At 38.8% G+C, this 23232-nt stretch overlaps 1 protein-coding gene across 1 annotated transcript in view; it reads right to left on the bottom strand.

Moving 5' to 3' along the window:
- Window positions 1-2562: 2562 nt before the first annotated feature.
- capn9 (calpain 9) overlaps window positions 2563-23232 on the bottom strand; it is a 36488-nt gene continuing 15818 nt past the window's right edge. The window contains exons 6-20 of the mRNA XM_016999296.2: window positions 21361-21444; window positions 19798-19883; window positions 17899-17976; window positions 17468-17628; window positions 16925-17082; window positions 15140-15348; window positions 14586-14622; window positions 14266-14346; window positions 12383-12440; window positions 11481-11545; window positions 9165-9233; window positions 7720-7798; window positions 6361-6477; window positions 5491-5549; window positions 2563-2918 (exon numbers count right to left, since the gene is read on the bottom strand). Of these exons, the coding sequence (XP_016854785.2) occupies window positions 2892-2918; window positions 5491-5549; window positions 6361-6477; window positions 7720-7798; window positions 9165-9233; window positions 11481-11545; window positions 12383-12440; window positions 14266-14346; window positions 14586-14622; window positions 15140-15348; window positions 16925-17082; window positions 17468-17628; window positions 17899-17976; window positions 19798-19883; window positions 21361-21444 (1368 nt within the window). The 3' untranslated portion in view covers window positions 2563-2891. The remainder of the gene's footprint in view (window positions 2919-5490; window positions 5550-6360; window positions 6478-7719; window positions 7799-9164; window positions 9234-11480; window positions 11546-12382; window positions 12441-14265; window positions 14347-14585; window positions 14623-15139; window positions 15349-16924; window positions 17083-17467; window positions 17629-17898; window positions 17977-19797; window positions 19884-21360; window positions 21445-23232) is intronic.

Raw genomic sequence — 23232 nt, 5'->3', positions numbered from 1 at the left:
TGGTACTGGGACAGGTAAAGGAGAGAGTATGATACTGTTAAAGCCAGACTGAATTTACCTGCTGGGATTATATGTAGTTGATAGCTCTGATGAAATCTGGACAAAGCTAGGAACACTTTTTAAACAAATGTTAATGTTCAAATGTCACAGATAGGTTTTGCCACATTTCACATGTTCCCTGTTTGTTCTATGTAACTTGTCATTGAAATTTGCTCAATAGAACTTTCAGTCATTTTTTCCCTGGAAAAAATATGTGCTCCTGCCCTCCAGTAATATCAACACAAGGAAGTTATGGTTCTGACATGACCTGTTAATCTTTCTATTTCAGTCACATTTGTTCTCTAGGAAATGAATCACATCAGTGTTACAAATCCACTTATTTGGGGCACAAGGCAATCTGTTTTCAACCTGGATACATTTTTGTAATCTGTATTTCGAAAGCCCATTACTCATTGAACTTAATATTCTTGTTGAACTTTGAAATTTAATTTTATAACCAGAAGAACCCAAAAGACCACTGTATCACTAATTATGGAGTTCATATGTTGCTACTGGGACACATAAACTAAAAATGCAGTTTGCAATAATCTTCAAACTGTGGGCAAAACCTGACATTAAAAACATAACTGGAAGCATTGCCTTCTTCTTTTCTTTCAAAGATAACAAAGGCCCCTGATTGAGATTAGGACTCTAATACATGAAGAAGAACTCTCTTATTCTTCTCCCTAGTAATGTAGACTAGATGGCCAACACCTCTAATTTACTTTTCTTTTTTACCAAAAGGCGATCCATATTTGTCAGCTAACCTTACACTACGAAACTGTGAACTAGTGCCTTATAATCCCTCTTGAGTAAGACTTGGCACTGATGTTGATTATGAGATCGATGTTCACTCCACCATACCCTCCACCATAGCTCTCTCACAATCCTTTGGAAGTGTTGGAATTCAACCCCACACTGCCCAAGTCTACAGTCCTCAATGAGGAAGAGTTAGTTAGCTTAGAATAGGTTTAGGGCAGGCCTGTAGCGAGGGGGGGGGTTTAGGGGTTCAACCCCCCCCCCCCAAAATTTTTCAGGTTATAAAAAAAAACCTGGTTTACTCATGAATTTTAACTGGTTAACCAAATCCCCATGCTAAATCTATGAGACACAAAACATTAAGAGTCCTTCTAGGCACCATCTCAAGCAGATATTGACAGGTTTGTAGCGGGTGTGGGGGGTGTTAGGGGTTCAACCCCCCCCCCCTGAAATTTTCAACCCCCCCCCCCCAAAAAAAATTCTGGCTACGGCCCTAGTTTAGGGCAGTGGTTCTCAGCCTGTGGGCCCACAGGTGTTTTAGCCTACAACTCCTAGAAATCCCAAGCAGCTTACCAGCTGTTAAGATTTCTGGAAGTTGAAGGCTAAAATGTCCGTGGACCCACAGGTTGAAAACCACTGGCTTAGGGGAAGCCCTTCCCCCAGTCTCCTGAATGACAGTTGGAATGTTTCTATTTCTTCTGTCCTTTCTGTTTCTGCTCTCACTCAGATTAGTTGTGTAGAATGGATACTTTACAGGTGTATGCCTTTTGTCTTTGGCTTCTGCTTTTACATCTGTGTGTATGCTGTGTGTATTGAAATCTCTCTCTGCTTGTGTGTCAGGAGACATGCAGTGTTTGGAGATTTTTCCCTCTCTTTTGAACCCTAGAAGAGATGGAGTATAGAGTTGCTAGGACCCAGTTCTTTACTGGAGCCCCCGGTGGCATAGTGGATTAAAGCCTTGTGACTTGAAGGTTGGGTTGCTGATCTGCAAGCTGCCAGGTTCAAATCCCACCCAGGGAGAGCGCAGATGAGCTCCCTCTGTCAGCTCCAGCTCCATGTGGGGACATGAGAGAAGCCTCCCACAAGGATGATATAACCCAAAACATCCGGGTGTCCCCTGGGCAACATCCTTGCAGATGGCCAATTCTCTCACACCAGATGAAACTTGCAGTTTTTCAACTCGCTCCTGACATGAAAAAAAAGTTCTTTACTACTTGTTTCCAACAATGGGGGCGTGGCTGGCAAAAGCGTTTTGGCGACGCTGCGCAGCTGCGGAAGGGGGAAGGATTGACGACGGAGGTGGCAGAATTTAGTGGGGAGGGAGTTGCCAAGCTCATTTATTGCTATGATAAGTGCCTAGATTTGAATGGCGACTACGTGAGATGTGGTATTTGGGTGTGGCTTTCAACTGCATATAGTAAATGTTTTCTCCTATACTTTGTTCATTTTTAATTCCAAAACGTAATGTACTTTCTGGATAACCCTCGTATGTCATGAGAAAACTGACCAATTTGATAGGGAATTTCCAAACGTTTTTAAAGGGCTTGCCTAAAGACACCAAAATTGCATTACATTTGAGTGACTGAATGCAACCCCATAATCATCCTGTTTCATCAGACTGTTTTCCTCATTGGCATCAAATATCACTAGTCCTTAGAGACAAGGTTGATGTAATACTCTTCAGGGGCCACTCCCCCTCCTATTACTTTTCACTTTTCTGTTCAACACCTGCACAAAAAAAAGAAATGAAAGGATAACACAAAGTCATTTGTCTGTTTGGCAATTTTACTGGGACTTGAGATAATCATATTTCGTAAAATGGCAGTAATTGTTCTCATTCTGTGTGATCGAAACTATATTGAGGTGCAATACATTTAAATATATATCACTGTGTAGTAAACATTATTTCCCAATTAAGTACTTATCCATATCTTCTTTTAAACAATAGCACAATTTAAATAGCAGTGGGAACAAGATGAACATGGGAAATGGTGAAAGATATGATAACAGAAAGTTCAAAGAGTTCTTGGAAAAATTCCAGATTTAATTTGAGAGGCTCCTTGGAGTTTGGCTGAAAACCAGGTTGGAAGTCTTCAGATGTTCATTGTTAAGTTGATAAACTAAAAAAAGAAAGAGACAGGACAACAGTTAAAGTGATGATGTCAATTTATCACGGTTTTGGTGCAAAGATTTCAGCTTCTACATGTTCTGCCTTAATATGGAATTGTTTGGAAGTGCAAGGATGCAATATAATTATAGAATATACCTTGGTTTTAGTAGAAGAAGAAAAGAGATGATGTTAAATCTGTCAGACCTGAACCTCAAAAATATTGTTTCAAGTAGGCTCTAGGTATTACACCCCTTTTCTTGTTATGGATGATGCATCAAAGATCTTGAAATATTTACTTCTTTGGACTACAGTTCTAAGGAACTTCAAGATTTAGATGGTTATTGTCCCCAAAACTCTACATTGATAGAATTGATTGGTAGTATAGATTAAAGGATGTGCAATAAGAGAGAAGTTTCCTCATCCGCCCAGTACATGAATGATATTTCCTAGAGTTACTTACTGTAAATGTATAATAATGTTAGATTAACAGCAGAAGACAACATACATAATATACCTACTATTATGTCTTTCCAATTTTTTATCCTTACAATAATTCTGTAAGTTATTTTAGACAGAGCTAATAGGTGGTCCAGTCTTTCCCATTTTATACAATATCCAAACCACTAAGACAACTGCTATGGCCCAATATTATTGCATTTATTTCTTTATAGGCACTTTCCACTGCTGAGGTATATAATAGGTGAATTCTACTGCTGTACCCCCACAGGGGTGTTTGTGTGACCTTCTGAGTTTTTTAATATCTTTTTTGGCTTTGGTATGAGAAAGCAGCCAAGAATGAAGCAGAGCTTGTCATGACATTAAGGTGGATCAGATGGCTTTCCCCCTGCGGTGGGGTGGCAGGGCACAGTAGCTCAGCTTCAAGTCCTTTTGAAGCTCAATGAGTTGCCTTTGGTACGTTGCTCTCACTCTCATCTACTAAATCAGGTTGGTTTGGTAGCAATATATCAACTCGATCTCCATGCAAATAAGTTGGACTGAAGATGGTATTCTCTTCCCTAGGGCTTCTTTTTTGCCTCGCTCCCTCCCCCAGACTCCAGTTTTGTGGTCATAGAAAACACTTGCACAGTCAGTTTGGTGTGGAAGGAAGGGTTTCAGGCATCAGTTTCCTGATGGTAAAAAGAAATAATGACATCAACTGAATCCCAGCCAAACACAGCAAGTGAAATCTTACTGCATTCCTGATTTTATGCAAATGTGATTCAGGTCCCTTCTACACTGCCCTATGTCCCAGGATCTGATCCCAGACTATCTGTTTATCCCAGATTATCTGGCAGTGGAGACTCATATAATCCTGTTCAAAGCAGATAACCTGGGATCAGATCCTGGAATATAAGGACAGTGTAGAAGGGGCCTCACATATCAACTGGCTAGTGAATCTGCTTCAATTTTGAAAGGAGCTCTCCAAGGTGGCAAACTTAATAATAGGGTTCAGCATCTTGGAGAGTTCCTGTAAAGCCTGAATTAAAATCTGACTCACCTGCCACTAGTCTTATGATAAAGATGAGAAGCCCATTTCAAAAGATCACCAATGATTCGTATAGTAGTTTTTTTTGGTATGACATCAATGGTGGCTTGAAAATTGAACTATGGCTCTGTAGACTAGAGTTTAAATTGCCACTTGGCCATTAGTATACACCAGGTGACCTTGGGCAAGTTAGACTTTCTTAGTCACAGAGGAAAACAATGGCAAACCCACTGTGAACAATCTTGTCTAGAAAACCCCACAATAGATTTGGCTTAGGGTCACCATAAGTTGGAGCCAATCTAAACAGACACAACAACAGCCCACTTTCATGGGCTTCCTTTTGGTATGACATGTCATAAGACTCTCATTTTAAAAACAACAATTCAAGTTCAAATATTCTGCTTTCATTAGCATGGTATAAGTATCATTTGCTTTAGGGTAGATTCGAGTTATGTGACTAACAATACATTTCTAGATTTTTTTTTGTAGATACTGTATTTTTTCAATTTTAATAGGCCTTCCCCTCATATAAACATTTGTAAATATGGAGTGTGTCTTAGAATCATGAGTGCTTCTTTATATATATACCAATAAAGTTTTTTTGTGGTGCTGAAATTAGTGTGTGTCTTATAAGTGATGGTATCTTAGAATTGGAGAAGGGAGGTATGTAAATCTGCGGAAAATATTGAAATGGAGGACCTCTGGCATAAGAGTACATTAGAGTTGTGCTGAATGAACTGGAAAACTGGAGGACATATGTTGTTGCCTAAATGAAACCACAGGTATTTGTGCGGTGTATAAGGGGGTCACACTTACAATGATTATATTATCTCTGGTCTCAGAGACAGGACAGCTTTCCTTATCTCCTTTAAATTGTTTAGCAAAAATAGTGTAAGAAGATTCACTCAGAAGTCAGGTCATTAGTCCTGGATCCTACTACTATTGGTTATGCTCATTTATGTTGATAGCAAAATTGTCCCATAAAATTGAAATGAGAGAAGTATAAGGGGAAAAGGGAACTGAAAAAACAAGGCATCAAAGTGAAAATAATATACTCCAAAAAATTTCAAGTTATTTTACACTTTAAGATGCTCACCTCGCCTATATTCAGGTTAATGAAGTCTCTATTTTTCACACTTAATGCCTGGAAGACTCCTAAAATAATAAACAGAACGTAGATGTTACTGTAAATTCAGTATTATTACATACATGGTTTTTAGTTAAACTCTTGTTTCCATAATTGTGACAAACATGGTGAATGTTAACATTGACCAGGGAGAGTTTAAGACTCCTAGAGCAGTGGTTCTCAACCTGGGGTCCCCAGATGTTTTTGGCCTGCAACTCCCAGAAATCCCAGCCAGTTTACCAGCTGTTAGGATTTCTGGGAGTTGAAGGCCAAAAACATCTGGGGACCCCAGGTTGAGAACCACAGTCCTAGAGGAATGCTAGAAATATTTGGCCCATGGAGTTTTGTTGATGAAATGTATTCATGACATAAAGAATGTTCTGCCCCAATAAATGACTGAATGAAGGAGACATTTGGACACTTTCTGAAGGTGCCCATTTGGTTTTGAGCATTATTTTGAGCTAGCAATGATCAACATTTTCCTAGCACTTTCTGCTGAGACTCTTTGAATCTTAAGAATTACACAAATGTCAGCAGTTGTCAAACGTTTTATCTGCAGTGACCCATTATATAGCTGTTCAGTATAAATATAAGTATTAAAAGACAAGAATTTTGAAGAAATAATGACGCTGAAAGATAAAGATCATACAATCAGAATGTCACAGGTAAACATGGTTTTAAACTCATTGCCCATAATTTAAGAATATTTAAGTAGGTGATGAAGTCCTAAAAATGCCAAAGGAGTTAGAATGACCTCTATTGCTCATCATACAACACATATTAATGAGAATTAAAAGACTTTCAAAGGAACTAGTAAAGATAACGTGAAAAAATACTCACTGCTGGCATTTTCTAGGCGAATTAGGCAGTTTAAGAAATCATCAAATTCAATCTGGTACTGATCATCAGCATATCGGAGAACAATGAGCTGAAGCAGATAATTATTAAGTTGAAACCCTTAAAGAAAGAGAAATTCTGGTTTATTTAACAAGCAACTGACATTCTCCCAGGCAGCAGTTTTAACATATTCTCAGTTAAATTAAAGGTCTGCTATCAATGCATCATCCAGCATCCCAATAACCTTGGTTCTCATTCTGAAAATAAGCCTGTCTCATGAGAAACGTGCTTGTGCTGCTGTGTAGGAACATAAGAAGAACTGCAGAGAGCAGACCTGAGGGCATGTTGGTTGCATGATAAGGGAAGCTGTAATCTAAGTTTTGTTTTTCAAGCTCTGATTTCAGGAATGAAGGATGCTTAAGGTTTTCTCTTGTGTACCTTTACCTCCTAAAACAAGCTTTCTCATGCCCATGAAATTCTGTAGCTGTGGATTTAGTCAATCACGGCTCAATAATATTTTGGAGGAAATGCAAACCATTATTTTGCTATGTGATGAATATTACTTTGATGTATAAAATCATAGAATCATAGAGTTGGAAGAGACCACATGGGCCATCTAGCCCAACCCCCGGCCATGCATACTTTGATATAGTATAAAGTATAGGCATGCTTTGATATAGTTTCCCACCATTTCACAGATCCTTAGCCTCTTTCCAGTCCTCATTTGAGTGCTCTGCCATTTTAAACAAGGGATACCATTTTATTATGCCTTTTTATATAACAGAACTTGAACATCCATGTATTTTTGGTATCTAAGGATGATCCTGGAACTAAACTGCAGCCCATACTGAAGACCCTTTGTGTTTTATTCTACTTGTTAATAGTTAATATTCCATAATGGAAGTAGCAAGAGGAAAAGATTAACCCCTACTTCTGGTGGTATAAACCCTTCTTACGAAGTGAAAGGCACAGGTGGACCATTCATCTATCTCTTAAATCATATACAGTTCATCTTTTAGTGTGGATGATTTTGAAAAAAGCAACTGCAAAATTCCTAACTAGTGAACCTGTTCCTCCTACTCTTCCCTTGCCTTCTACAATATGCCACCCGCCAGAGCCTCCATAATAGGAGGCTCTGGTGTGGGCTAGTCCATGAGGTCACGAAGAGTTGGAAGTGACTGAACGAATAAACAACAACAACAGTAACTAGGAACATATGACTTTTCAGGCTTCAACTCCCATGATTCCTCACCACTGGCTAGTATTACAGCAATTAACATATTCAAAAGTAAATGGTTCCCACACCTGACTGGACAGGGGGGTTTACATCCTGCCATGGCCACATTTTAACAAAACTGGTACCTGCTGCTTTTAAAGCAAGACGAAGTTCATAGGCCGACATGGTGCCAGAGTGATCTGCATCAAAATGGAGGTAGATACCCTGAACAAAAAAAAGAGAAAGAACACAATGCTGGAAATGGTAAACATGTAAGTGAGAAGAGAAAGAATTAAGACATTCTTATTTTCTTGGTGATTTTCTTCAGTGGTAGCATTTTCACATCATCTGCCTTTTCAAGAGTTAACAGATTTATACATTCATCAGGCTGAGCATTACAAAATGTGGCAACCCAAGTTCTACCTTTACTAGATTAATGCTGGATTAGAATGGGAGAACCACTCACTAAGCCCAAGTTGGGAATTGTTTTGTTTGTGTGAAGGGCAGCAGCTCGACAAACCATTTACTTATCTCTAGGACCTGGAAACATTATATGCCATGGCAATTCTGCTTTTGAGCATATACTCAACAGGGAGATGGGAGCTAATGATAATACATGTATTAGCAGAATGGTTGTCCCTAGATATTGATCAAATTTTGCATTTTCAAGCATATAGTTAAAGAATTCCTTGAATACAACAGCCCTATATAGAATGGGTGAATAAAGTCAAGCACTGTTTATTTCATCTGATTTAAGCACTCCCCTGCCTCATAAAGAATTTTCACTGGACTCAGGGTGTCCTGAAATACTGGCTACCATCAAAGAGTTGATCCATTGTAAACACTGTTGACCTTGTAGTTCCTTCAACACAAGTGGAACACCATGATTGCCATGCAGTTGAAACATGAGAACTATTCATTGTCTGCCCAATATCCCCTCATATATGGACTTAATTTGCCTGTGCATTCTAACAGTCCATTTCAGACTTTTAAAGGAAAAAGTCATACTGACATCTTTAAAATTAATTAATTTGGGATGTATTCTACAAAAAAAAACTCATTCTGAAATTAATTGTCTTAAAGGTGCACCAAAACTACCATTTCTTTTTATACTGAAGCAATTTAACACGGCTTTCTCTTTAAAACAGAAGTAAGGAATGGAAACTTAGTCACCCTTCAAGGATTTAAGTATGTTTTCTTCTAACCGTGAATCAGCAATTTCTTCTCGTTTGTACCAATAGTCATGTATTATATTCACAATTTATTTTACTTGGCTTTATCCTGAGGAACATTTCTGACATTAATTATCTCAAGAATGTTTTTTTTTAAAATAGGCAGTGAAAGTACTGTTAGTGTTTCCTGTACACTATTACAATTTGCTCTATAGAAAACCGAGCATGTTTCCTAGGAATAACTTTTTAACAGCATTCACAATGAATTAAATGTTAAACTTCAAAAAAGTTTCCGCAATAACTGCTTCTAGAAGTGCTGAAGAAAGGCAAAGCTAAAATAAAGACAAACTCTTTCAGTTTTATTCTCAGTTTAACAATTATTCTCAGAATTCTACTAAGAAAAAAATGAACATACTTACAATCCACTTTTTCAGTTTATCCCAGAAAATTTTGAACTCACTGAAATCCAGTTTTCCATTTCCACTAGACTGATGGAGTTCATATTAAGAAAAACAAGTACTGCATACGTAAAATGCCATATTCAACTTATATTTTGTATTTCATTACCGTTTACATAGGTGACTCCTATGGATTAATGCTGACTGCTGCGACAAAAAGTGATATTCTATACATATCTAGGTACTAAGACAACCTGTGATTGAAATTCTAAAATGCTAGAGAGAGTTGGCTTCTGGTAGGACCATACACTGTCCCTGGTTAGGTAGAATCATCTTACTTTGCCCCACTTGGCAAAAACCCTTCTCCTTATGGAGGGGAATAGTGCCACAAATATAAGAGGATGCTCTGAACGTAAAGACCATTTGGGATATTCCTATTGCAGTTCTTTTCTATCCACATCCTCTTAATGCCACTTGTACCACTCTGCTAGGGATGAGTCCATACTGTCCCGTAAGTAATCACCCTTGAGGAGAAGGAATGGTGATGGAGCTGCAGCTCTATGACAGTACCATAGCCAGTCGTCGGCAGTTACTTTTAGGGCTATGACTCCAAGCCATTGCAGTTAGTGAATGTTGAGATGTGTGGTCCTAAAAGTAATTTCTCTAGTGCTTGAGAGAGCATAGTAACTCATAGGCCAGAACTAGATGTTCAGAGAAATGTGCAACTGGCACCAAAAATTTCACGCATATAGTTCCTCTTCTTCTACTGTACTATCAGTCTTGTGTATTATCTGCTGCTAGATTTAAAGTTTTCTCATGCTATTTCTTGAAAAATAATGGAGAGGTGAGACTTATTTTTCCCCTCTCCTCACCCTCACCTTTTTTGTATATGATTTTCCCTCTCTATCAGCCCTGGTCTTTGTTCTGCCTTTCCATTTCCGAACTCTCTGCCATATACAGGATATCCCTGAGTTAAAAACATCCGACTTACAAACAACTCACAGTTAGAAATGGGGCTGAGATAACAGGAAGTGAGAGAAATCTACCACTAGGAAGGGAAATCCACTCATGAAAGAGTTATCATGGGAGAAAGGTGTCTCCATTAAAGTTTTATCTCTGATCCTTGTTTCCACAAGAAGCCAAATTTTTCAAAATCAAATTCTCACAGGGACAGAAAGTGAGAGGAAATCTTCTGATCGGGGCACAGACAGCAAAACAAACACCACAGGGATGCTAACCCTCCCCTATGCTATCCGAAACACACACACACACACACATATTTGTGGCTGGAGTTACACTTGAAAGATGTGCCTGTTAAAAAATTACATACAAATTTAGCTTAAGAACAAACTTACAGAACTTATCTTGTTCATAACTTGGGGACCTGGATTTAGGACAGAGTTTGTTGATTTCTCACCTCCTCAATTTGTCTCCCTGAGTTGCGATATTCTAATTCCTCATACACAGATAGCCACATTTCCGCGTTATGCAGATTAGTGCTCAAATCTGAGGAGCTATACCCCAAATTTAAAAATAGTACTTTTGGAATGACCACTCGAGAACCCCAGAATCTGGCCCGGTGGAAATTTTGGAGCTGCCCAACAAATAAATATTAAAAATTCTAACTTTCACATACACATGGAGACAAGAGTGAAAAAGTTTTAGTAGGTAACTGGGTTACATAAAAATAACACCTTGACTCTGGCAGCACTGGGAATTACAGAAATGTTGAGAACAAATTTTAAGTAATCTGGCTCTAGGTCCAAACGTTTGGAAAAGTCATGATTCCCTGCTTTTAAGGAAATCTTTATTCTTGCTGAATGTCTGAGAGACCACCTATTAGCACATTTAATGTATGCTACAAGCCGTTTCAAATTATTTAAGATGCATTAATCAGCTTTTACATCAAAATAGGATTCATGCCCTCAGAATTCCCAAAATACATGCATTGATTTTCAAAATACTAAATTTTGTTCATGTTTTTTCTTATCTTATGTACTTGGGGATATGGTATAACTGACTTGAGGATATGGTATAAAGAGTTGTACAGGAAGCCAATAGAAAATGTTCTGAGATAAACAAAGCATTTCTCCTACATAAAATCAGAAAGAACAGAACATAATCTGGGCCTTTCAGATCTTTTTAATTAATCTGAATTAATCTAAAAATTTAGCTTTGGAGGTATAACAAACACAAATATTTTTTCCAGAAATCTTTTCTAGGCTTCTATGTCATGCCCTGCTTAGATTTTCTGCTAAAACATACCAATAACTATCACTTCTTTTGTATTAGAGATAACAAAAGCAAAAGCACTAGCACAAAAGCACAAAAGGATACATCCATTAGAGAAATGATATTTTTACATGAAAGAAGACTTATTTTCTTGAATTTGATGTTGTTTGCTGCAAGAGAATCATGATTATAATAAATAAAAGGGAATTCACACCAAGCAAAAAGCATCACTCTTTGTTGTATTCATCTTTCTGTGGTTCAGTCCCAAGGCTTCAGGTAGGAGTCTTGAACCTCATCACATTAGATAAATTCCCTGTCCTATGACACTTCCTCGACGCAGCCAGCATGGAGCCCAACAGATCTCATCCCATGACACACAACTACTTCTGCATTGTAGAAGGGTGGTAGGAGAGGGAAACCTGAACACAGGAGACTACCTGTGTTCAGGTAGAGAATCATGCGGACAACGCAGTTGGTGAAGGCAATACAAGGCGCTGGGCATCAGATTCAGCTCACGATTTGCCCCGCTCCCCTACACCCCATGTCCCTCCTTATTCTCCCCTGCATCAAGGACCTCAATGTGAAGAGGTTCTAAGTTGATTGGCTTAACAAGGACCTTTGCTTATCAATTGGGCAAAAGGGGTTTTATTTATTTTATTACAGTACTTATATCCCGTCCTTCTCACCCATAGGGGACTCAGGGCAGCTTACAATAAAACACACATATAAAAATAATACTAACAATTCAATCAATTAAAATTAAATACATTGAACATTAATAAAATATGCATATAAATATACAATTGGCGCATTTCGAGTCTGAAACTGAGTCTGTCATTGAGTTCTAAAGGTGGTAATAATTGATGCTGCTGTTGATCGAAGGCCTGGTCCCACAACCAGGTCTTAACTTTTTTGCAGAAAGATAGAAAAGAGGGAGCCTGCCTGACATCATTTCGGAGGGCGTTCCATAGGCAGGGAGCCACTGCTGAAAAGTTGATGGCACTTACTTTTTTTCAATACAGCATTCAGAACATATTCAAGTTCCTCTGGGCTGATCTCCATGTCCTACAGTTGAAGAAAGGAAGACAATGTTCACATTTTGGGATCTGACATGCATATAGTTTTTTAAAGTTACATTTCTGTTGGGTCAAATTATGTAACCAAAGTTTTTTCCATAACGTCACAGACTAACATGATATCATTTGAATTGCACGCTTCAAAAACTCAAGGATCTGCTTAATCCCTTTATTGTTCAGGAACAGCTGTACCTAATTGTAGAGACACAAATGTCACAACATCTAAGGCTAGACTAATATATTACTAAAAGTTAACATTCCATTAACTAATCCCATTGAAGTCAACCTTTCATCCTGGCTCATGGAAAGGAACATATTGTTTGGACACCCAAGCAAATATTTTTCTTCAGATTCTCACATGCCTTAATAAGTTGTACACATGCTGCTTCACACAAGAGTCTCTTGTCAACAAACAACTTGGCATTTGCCCATTTAAGCAGAGCCAGCCATATTTTGAGGATAAAAACAATGGTTTATGAGATTCACTGATAACACATACAAGGAGATGGAGTGCATACAATTGTGTTGCTGCCTCCACACATATGTCTTTTTTTTTGATAATGTGCAAGGGGCTTTCCAATTTCAAGGTGGAAGACTCTGTGGGCATTAGGGGTGATTTTCCCCAAAGCCACCAAATAGCCCATTTCCCTCTGAAGTCCCTTTTGAAAGGGCAAATGGAATTTCTTGTTGCTATTTTGGGAGAACTGTAGAGGACAACGAGGATATTGGGGATATTACTGGGGCCCCAGGGGCTTGTAGGGATAGGGTAGGAAGAGCTCTTTGTGTTTCATGCAAAACCTCCCCACCACATCAGCTGTCAAGCCCTTCTACTTACTAGTGAGGGAGAGAGCATGGAGGAAAGGCAGCTGCTGATGAATTGGCACCTCTCAGTTTGGAGGTGGAAAGAAAAGATAGATGGAGAGCACACTTCTATCTACTCTTCTCAAAACTACTGTGATTGTTGCCTCCCTGCTCTCTCACTTCCATAATAACCAGCAGCAGCCCTGTCTGGAATCAGACAACTCAGCAAGTAGGAGGTAGATGCTTCCGAAAACAACAAAATTGCTATCCCATTTAGAAAAGAGCCTACATGCATATAAGCCATGCATGTCACTAACAGGAATCTACACACCTCCCCGTGTGTTTCAATATCATGTGCACAATCCTGTTTGAGAAAAGAAAATATCTCATCAAGCTGGTAATGGCTGTTGATCTGGGGTGAGTTTCTGCTGCATAGCACATTTCCCACCCACTCTAATGATCTGAGCATTGGACTATGACTCTGGAGAGTATGAACTCCTGACTCATCCAAAGACACCCACTGGTGCCATTGGGCAAGTCACACATTCGCACCCCCAGAAAACCCTAGTATAGGTTCACCCTGGTGTTCCGGTAAGTTGGAAATGACTTGAAGGAACACAACCACAACATAATTGTGGTTGTGTCCAATAATTTAGGTGTGATCAACTGCAGTTGGTTTGGGGGCCATTTTGTCCACCTCAGACCTCAGTGAGTCACAAAACTCCTACAGCAAGGGGCATAGCAGCCTCAACCGACTTAAAGGGTGGCCATACTCACAATATGCCATTTTAAAATCCAGGGCCCAGACGATCTCACTTTAGAACACTGAGTAGTCTGCAATCGCATCCAGTTTTGTCTTATTTTGTACTGAGAGTGGCTTTCCAGATTTTTATCCTTTCTTAGTCTTATTAGGAATGCCGTGTACTAGCCACTGGGCACTGAAAGTCATCCAGTGATCATTGTTTTTCTCCCTGGGTTATTACTTTGTTTCTATTTCATTGGTATACTGTTACCTCTCCTGAAATCTGTGTGAATAATGTTCGGAACTGCTTCTCTTCTTCTGTTTCTTCTCCTTGGGGTGTTGGTTCTGGAAGCTAGAACAATTAATAAATTATGACGAGAGGTTTAAAGCAATATTAAAGTATTTCTGATTATGCAGTTCAGTTAATAAAGATACACATTGTTAGAATATTAGGTGATAGATTCAGACATTGTTTTCAATTGGCATTGTCATACTCAGATTAAATCAAATCATCTTAATCTCAGTACAAATAAAAATGTGAATTTGATTGTGATGATTTGTTCAGTTGTTCTTTTGAGTTTCATGACCTACCTCTGGCAGGTTGATGTCAACTTTTCCATCCATCTCCCTGTGATTAAAAAAATGATTCAAATAAAATATACTTAAATAAACAAAATCTTCTACTGTTCAGCATTTTGAACTTAGTAAGAGATAGGTGGATGATCAACGAGATAGAGAGAGAAGGAAAAAGAAGAAGAGAGAATCAGGTACACTGTACAGAAAAGATTAATTTAAGAGTTCCCCATACTCAGTTCTTACATTTAAGGGGGGCACAGCAACTATGTGAGGGGCAAAGGCCAAAGTTAACACGCTTAGTTGCGGTATCAGCATATTTCAGTGCACAGGAAGTGTCATCACTTTTGGCAGAAAACAATGGGGAAGGGGAAACAACTAGGCATGTACTAGTCCCCTCAGGGAGATAGGGCGGAATGCAAATAAAGTTATTATTATTACTATTATTATTACTTTTCCAAGACTTTTCCAAGGTCTATTTCTGTCATAGACTGCTAGTGAGAAGAACTTCAAAAGGCACACTTGTCTGTGAACATCTCTCATAGCTGGATAAAAGAGCTGGTAATACTTACTTAGTAAGTGCTTTATTCTCAGAAAAAATTCGTAGACAGAAATCAGCCTCTTGATGTGGCTCAAATGTGGTAGGGACAATAATGTAATTGCCAGGTGGTAATGTAAATCGGTCAGAGACTTCTCTCAAGTTTATATATGTTTTGCTCCTGGCTTTGGACGCATGATAGCGGAAAAAGTCCTTTGTCACCTGCTCATCTTCATCTGGGCTCTGAAATTGGATGTTCAGATCCATTAATTAGCTTGGCAGATATAGCTGATTATATCTTCTGTTTTATGAAAGATGGACTGTTATGCCCTGGAATGCACATTACAATTTCAGGCATTTTCTTTTTCATATATTCCAACAGATGGGCAAGGTGCAATCTGAACTGCATGCTACCTCCATAGAATGCACTGTGACCACAGCTCCCAAAGATGCCCTTTAAGCTCCCCCCGAAAAGTTCTTCCATATTTCCCTGCAGAATATTATAGTCTCATACACTGAGATAGCACATATCTATTTCTACATTTTGTAGGAAACTGATATACAGTAGAGTCTCGCTTATCCAACCTTCGCTCATCCAACATTCTGTATTATCCAATGCAGTCTGCCTCCCGCCCGGATCCACAGCTGTTTCTCAAGGCAGCAATGTGCAGTGGGCCAACACGCCAACAACACAAGTGCAGCCACGCTCCCAAACAAGTGGCAGACTTGTTGTAAAACATGATGTTCTGTTGCTTAATTTGTAAAATCCTAACATAATTTGACGTTTAATAGGCTTTTCCTTAATCTCTCCTTATTATCCAACAATTTCGCTTATCCAACATTCTGCTGGTCTGTTTATGTTGGATAAGTGAGACTCTACTGTATGTCAAAACTCAATTTTAACTATTCATTACTGATATTATTTTTGATAACACAGCTTTTCAAATGAACAATTCAGTGATCTGAAATATCTATTTCATAGTACACATTTACAGCATTTGGATTGCCATGGTCCATCCTAAGGAATCCAGGGATTTGAAGTTTCATAAGACATTGCAGAGTTTCTGCCAGAGCGCTCTAGTGTTTCATCTAAGCACAAACTGCAGGATCCTATAGGATGCAGCCATAGCTAACTGAAATGATATCAACGTGCTATAATTTTATATTGTGAAAGAGACCTTCAATTGGTGTTGCTCAGTGCTATGGAAAGCTTTTTGTACTTTAGTGAGGCACCGGCGCTCTTTGGCAGAGAAGGCTGTAGACCTGAAGATACATGGACATGACTTGAACTGTATGCCATTTCAGGTATCTTCTTCCAAATGAGTATTATAGGCTTACTTTTTCTTCAAAGAGGAAAATTGGGAGAAAGAGTACTCTGCATGTCAGTAAAAAGCAGCTAAAGCCATGGGGCAGTAGCATGCCTTTCTTGAGTGTTTGTCTGTTTCGGTAGGAACCCAGTTCAGTGACACCAATTCAGTGACAAAAGTACCATTTGAGACTATAACAAACAGCTCAGCTCCAAGCCACACTGAAAGGGGAGAAGGGTGCTGGCCTTGCCATAGACTGAAACACATATCTGAGGACATAGATATTGGTGGAGAAGCAGTGGCAGACTGGATTATTTATGTCTATGGAAAAAGGGGTAGGGGCTCTATCTTGACCTTTTCCTCAGGCAGCAAAATGCCTTGCTCTGACCTTGGGGCAGGGGTTCAGAGCCTACCATTACAGCAAGGCCATGGCTTGACAGATATCTGCCAGGGTCTTGACAGGGTTTTCCATCACAGTATTGCAGAAGTGATCCTCACATAGTAAGAAATACCTCGTAGATAGCATATCCTATTGTTAGCATTTCTGCTCCCAGTTTCTTTAGTTTACGACGGTCTTTTTGCATTAGAGCCGCCAGAAATGTACAGCCATCTTTTCCATCATCTTTTTCTGTTAACTGGATCTTGAATTGTGGATTTGTCCAAAATGTTTCTGGAATCAAGACAACAAAGAGGGTTTGTTTGGTATCTGGAACTGCTCTCTCAGCACTTAAAAACACTGGAACAGCAGTTGTTTTCTTTTTCAGCAATTCTGGATCTCAAGTTGTAAGTCTTGATATATTACTATTACTATTGCAATGGGGATCTTGCTTCTGCCTATCACACCTGAGATCAGATCACTGGGAATAGACCATCCCTGCCCTGGAACATCACCTGGATTATAAAATCATCTGGACTGTATAATCATCTGGATTGTAAGAGTGCCTCAGTCCTCCTGCCTGTCATATGGACCACTGTTTCCCTCAATCCCCCAATCCAAGATCTTATGTAGCTCTTTCACTATGATTTCAAGAGCATAATGATATTTGAATGCATACCGATAAAGTTCCTGCACCCTCCAGCCGTGGCACCTCTAACCCAACTGCCTTGATGGACTGTTACTGCCCATTTGTGAGCGATGTTGTCCTCAAGGGCATCAGGTGTGAGGTTGCAGATTTCAACTTTATCAAAATGAGTCTGGAAATCCTCAAACTTCATCCTATGTAAAATGGAAAGAGAAGTGATTCTGTAGCTAGGTTTAGGAGAATTAAAGATCATTGGTATTAAAGATTCAGTTAAAATCCATAAAAACATATCTCAAAACTAAAAACCACAGCAGTCCTAGACTTGATCTTAAAATGACTTGTAATAAATACAGTGAAGTATTTCAATATGACTTCTGCATGCCTCTGATCCAACTAAACAGTAATTATTCAAAAGAGAGCTTTTGCTTTGATATGTGTATAATTTAATCAGCACATTCATTTACCAGAATTCTCCATCATCTAATGCTGTCTGATACAAACGCTTTTTCTCAGATGGACTGATAGAATTCCATTCTGGGGAACTTAAAAAGAAAGAGACAATTTTCATTAATCTATACACATAATAAAAGTGAAAATATGTTTGTCTGGCGGAGGTGTCCATTTACATAGACAGCTTTAACTCACAGTGCTGAAGAGCCACCAAAGCCCTCCCTCTAAGGACATTGCAGGTTAGAGCGAGCCACATCCCAGGGTTCCTTTCTCTCTCCATTAAGGTGGAATTTGCATGACCCCACCCACTGCCTCTCCCTTAATCCTTTCCTATTTTTTTTTCCTATGGCACACAGCAACTGAACATACTAGAGAGAGGGGTTTGGGGAGAATTTACCATGATTTTTAGGAGTTGTAGGGACTGGGATGTATAGTTCAGTGGCAATCTAAGAGCACTCTGAACCCCACCAATAATGGACCTGGAACTAACTTGGCACATAGACCCAACACAGTCAACTTTGCATACTGGTGGGGTTTAGGGGTGATTGACTTTGACATTCAAGAATTATAGTTCACCCGTATTCAGAGAACACTGAACCCATCTGATGATGGATCTGGACCAAACTTGGCACACAAATTCAAGATGGCCAACTGGGAATACTGGTGGACTTTGGGAGGTGACTGATCTTTTACTCTGGGAGTTATAGTTCACATGGATTCAGTGAGTTCTCTGAACCCCACCAATGACAGATCCACACCAAACTTGCCAACTTTCCATACTGGTGGACTTTGGGGGTGATGGACCTTGAAATATGGGGGTTATAGTACAGCCTTATCCAGAGAGCACTGAACCCAGCTGACATCAGATCTAGACCACCCTTGGCATACAGACCCAACATGGCCAACTGTGCATATAGGTGGGGATTGGGGGTGATTGTCCTTGGATCTATGAGTTGGGAATTGTAGTTCACCCACATTGTTTTGTATTTTCTAATTCATAAAAATGAAATCAAAGACTGGCTTTTTTCTAATAAATAGTTTTACTAATTAACTAAATGATATTACCTAACACCCCAAAACAAACAATCCCTTTTTCAAGTAACCTGTGCACCTCCGGGTACCCAGGCTAGTTAGTAATAAAAGTTATCTTTGCCATTTACTCTCTTGGCAAATTTGATTTACCATTTATGTGAACTGAAATAAATAAAAATACTGTATACTTAAATATTATTTTACACAGAACTTGTAATATCTTATATTTGACACCTTCATATTTTAACAGAATATTGGACGTCTCATTTTGAAGTCCAACTAACCTTAAGAACTGATGGATGAGTCTATTTAATTTCAGTGTTAGTTTTACATATGCTCATTCATAGGCCCATTCAGATTTTCTGTAATGCAGAACCAAGATATTGCCACAAACACCCAATTCACCAAAAATGAAATGAGTGGATGCAAAGGTGATACCAGCAAAACCCAAGGAATGATGTTGTAAGTGTTGTAAGCGGGCATATTTTTCTCACCAGTCTGGCAGAGCTCGATGTGCCTTTTTATTTCAATGACGATTCAACATCAGCACAAAGGCTATCACTTTCTGATGTCTTTTGCATTATTCCTGCATCCTCCCAAAGTGGGACAAAACTTATACCAGATAAATTTGCAAGGTTTTAAGGTGCTATAAGACTGCATGTTGCTTTTTTCTACTAACAACTAACACAGTTACTCCTCTGAAAGACATTTAAATTATGTTTTATACAGTTAGTGATTACATTTTAGGTGTCCTAGGTTTGGTCATCTAACCATTAATACCTTATCATACCCACCCAAATTTAGAATCTAATGTGTCCAATATCATGGGACTATTTCTGACAAAGCTTATATTGATTAATTTCCCCCCTCAAAATACTAACTTGTCACTCCAAGGACCATTCCATTCCACCTGACCCCATGGATTCCTAATGCGAATGAGTTTCACTTTCCGTCCTTGGTAGTTGACCTAGGAATGAAAGCGAAAATGACTTTATAATATGACATTTACATTCCTCAAACAACTAAAGAACTTTTATTACAGTCAGTAATGGAGAAGCATATCTGACAATTTCATTATATTGCAGATGTGAGAAATATGTGACTTTCCAGATGTCACAAAGCTGCAGCCCAGCATCCTCTCCATGATTGCCTATACTGGCCCAAGCTGAAAAAAAGTGCAAGAACATTTGAAGATGCTCACATCAATCCCTTGTATTTTATGAATTTAGAGTGATGCTGGATGCCACAGATTAAGCAGAAAATTGACAAACTGGAATGAGAAGGGTATCCAGGATGGTAAGAGGTCAGGAAACCAAGAATGTAATGGGATGGTCTAGTGATCTAGGTATACTTAGCTTGGAGAAGGCTGACACCCCTTCTACACTGACATATACAATCCAGATTATCTGCTTTGGACTGGATTATATGGCAGTGTAGACTCAGATAATCCAGTTCAAAGCAAATAATGTGTATTTTATGCTTTGATAATCTGGATTATATGGCAGTTTAGAAGAGGCCTGAGAGATAATGTGATAGCCATATTAAGTGTCTGGGGCAATGTCAGTTAGAATTTGGAACCAGCTTGTTTTCTACTGCACAGACAATAGATTCAAATGAACAGAAAGGAGATTCCATCTAAACATAAGGATGAACCTCTTTGCCATAAGATCAAAGAGAAACAGGTTTCCTTGGAAGCTAATGGAATCTCCTTTTTGCAAGTTTTTAAGCAGAAGTTGAATGAGTCTCTCAGGAGTGATTTGGGCCCCATCTACATTGTCATACATTGAAACTGCATTATAGAGTTAGTGTACACTCTTATAATACAATTAAATGCAGTTAAACTGCCTTATATGAGCCTACACTGACACTATAATAAAGTTTCAAACTACATTGTATGACAGTGTAGATGGAACCTTAGTTGCATATTTCTGCGTGGTAGAGTGTTTGAACCAGAAAGCCCTTCTTTCAAACTGTGATTCCAAGATTCATTGCTGAAACACATTTTGGAGATTATGACATAATGAAAAACCTGTGAGTACAGCAGAATGGAAGAAAAATAGTCTGCTTAGAGGCGACAGATGTTATCTGTTTCTCCTTGCTGCCACTAAGCAATATGGAAAGAAAGGTACAACTGTTACCTTAGTGCACTGACAGAATTACAGCGAAAGACAACCTGAGCTCCTACTATACAGAAATTGCATACGCTGTGAGTTATTTAATAAAACTTGCTTCTCTAGCTCAGCATTTTAAAGCATGTGATATTATGATTTCTCTGGTTATATGACAGTAATTAGAGACATCAAAGAATTTGAGTTGTGAGTGGAAAATTCTCAGTCATTCCCTCACCCCCATATTTGTTCCCTTTTCTTAAAATGCATGTTCTTTTATTTATTTATTTCCTCCTTTTTTACCCAGGGAGAAAAATCACCATAAAACCCACTTACTTCATTAATACCTGTTACTGAATATGCGTGACCCTTTATAAGGCCATAGGGGGTTCGAGCTTCAGTCTCAGCTGCACTTCTGGTCTAAAATAAAGAAACATATTTGACCTTATTGCAACTCTTGAATTAACTTGTTAAATTAAGTGATGGATAGTCCAGATAAAAATTCATTAGTTCGAACTACCGTGTTTTCCCGAAAATAAGACAGTGTCTTATATTAATTTTTGCTCCCAAAGATGCTCTAGGTCTTATTTTCAGGGGATGTCTTATTTTTCCATGAAGAAGAATTCACATTTATTGTTGAACCAAAGATGCTCTAGGTCTTATTTTCAGGGGATGTCTTATTTTTCCATGAAGAAGAATTCACATTTATTGTTGAACCAAAAAATTTGAACATTTATTATATACTGTTCAGTAGTTGTCATCACAAACCAGCATAACCAGACAAACTGTGAATACTATCAAGAATTTCTTGTTACTACCATTATTTCCATGTACAAAACTCTGTGATACGTACATTTACTGATCCTGCATGCTCTGGTGTTCTGTTTGATGGGCATGCTTCCAAACAAAACCTTTGCTAGGTCTTACTTTCGGGGGAGGCCTTATATTTAGCAATTCAGCAAAAGTTCTACTAGGTCTTATTTTCTGGGGATGTCTTATTTTAGGGGAAACAGGGTACTAGAGCAAACTCACTGAACTGTAAATCCAATGGATTCAAGGGTTCTATCCCATTTCAGACTAACAGCAAGTATTAGGCCATAATTTTATAATAGGATGCGGGCTGCAGTAGCGCAGCGGGTTAAAAGACTGAAGCTGCTGAATTTGCTGACCAAAAGGTTGGTGGTTCGAATCCATGGGACAGGGTGAACTCCTGCTGTCAGCCTCAGCTTCTGCCAACCTAGCAGTTCGAAAACATGCAAGTGTGAGTAGATCAATAGGTACCGCTCCAGCAGGAAGGTAACAACACTCCATGCAGTCATGCTGGCCACATGACTTGGGAGGTGTCTATGGACAAAGCCGACTCTTCGGCTTAGAAATGGAGATGAGCACCAACCCCAGAGTCGGACACGACTAGATTTCATGTCAAGAGGAAACCTTTACCTTTTTATCAGAAACTAACATGTAAAACTAAAACTGTGTAGTGTGCTGTGGATACATCCTAGTAACAAATCCATTCCACTTTTTGAGGAATGGAGGGGAAAGGAAATGAATTCCAAGCTAAGATTTAAAATGTTGAATGTTCTCTTGACAATGAGACCCAAACATATAGAAAAAGACTACCAATCATTACAGCTGACAGTTTCCCCTTAATTTATAGCAATAAGTGAGGCATCACTCACTGCTACATGCTGTGAAATATTCATGTGAGATTTAAGATGCAAAAATGATCTATGACAAAAGAGGAGAGGCACTTAACTTGTCTGTCAAGGTTAAGTTTTATAACTGATCATCTTATAGGCTAGCTTTATATGTACTTGAAAGGTGCCTGAAGTTCATGAAATCTGAAAGGATATACACATTTCATGATAGGCAGACAGACTTAAGTTTCACACTAAACTGTTGAAGCATTGATGCCACTTTAACTCCCATGGCAGCATCCTGTGAAATTATGGAATTCGTAGTTTGCTGGGGTTCTGAATATGCCTCCTCAGATACAAATCTCAGAATTCCATAGGATGTTGTTGGCTCAGTCTTATGATGGGCACTTTTAAGAAATGTCAGGAGAAATGGAAAACTTTATGTCCACCATCTTACTTTTGGAAAATATCTTGTCAGTTGCAAAGATAAAAGGCAAGGAGATACCAATTAATAATATTACTCATAACAACAAATAAAATCACCAATAGTTTATGAAACATATCATCTTTT

This window comes from Anolis carolinensis, chromosome 1 (genome assembly GCF_035594765.1).
Source record: "Anolis carolinensis isolate JA03-04 chromosome 1, rAnoCar3.1.pri, whole genome shotgun sequence".
NCBI classification, from domain to species: Eukaryota; Metazoa; Chordata; class Lepidosauria; order Squamata; family Dactyloidae; genus Anolis; species Anolis carolinensis.
This window is presented reverse-complemented; position numbering and strand designations above follow the sequence as displayed.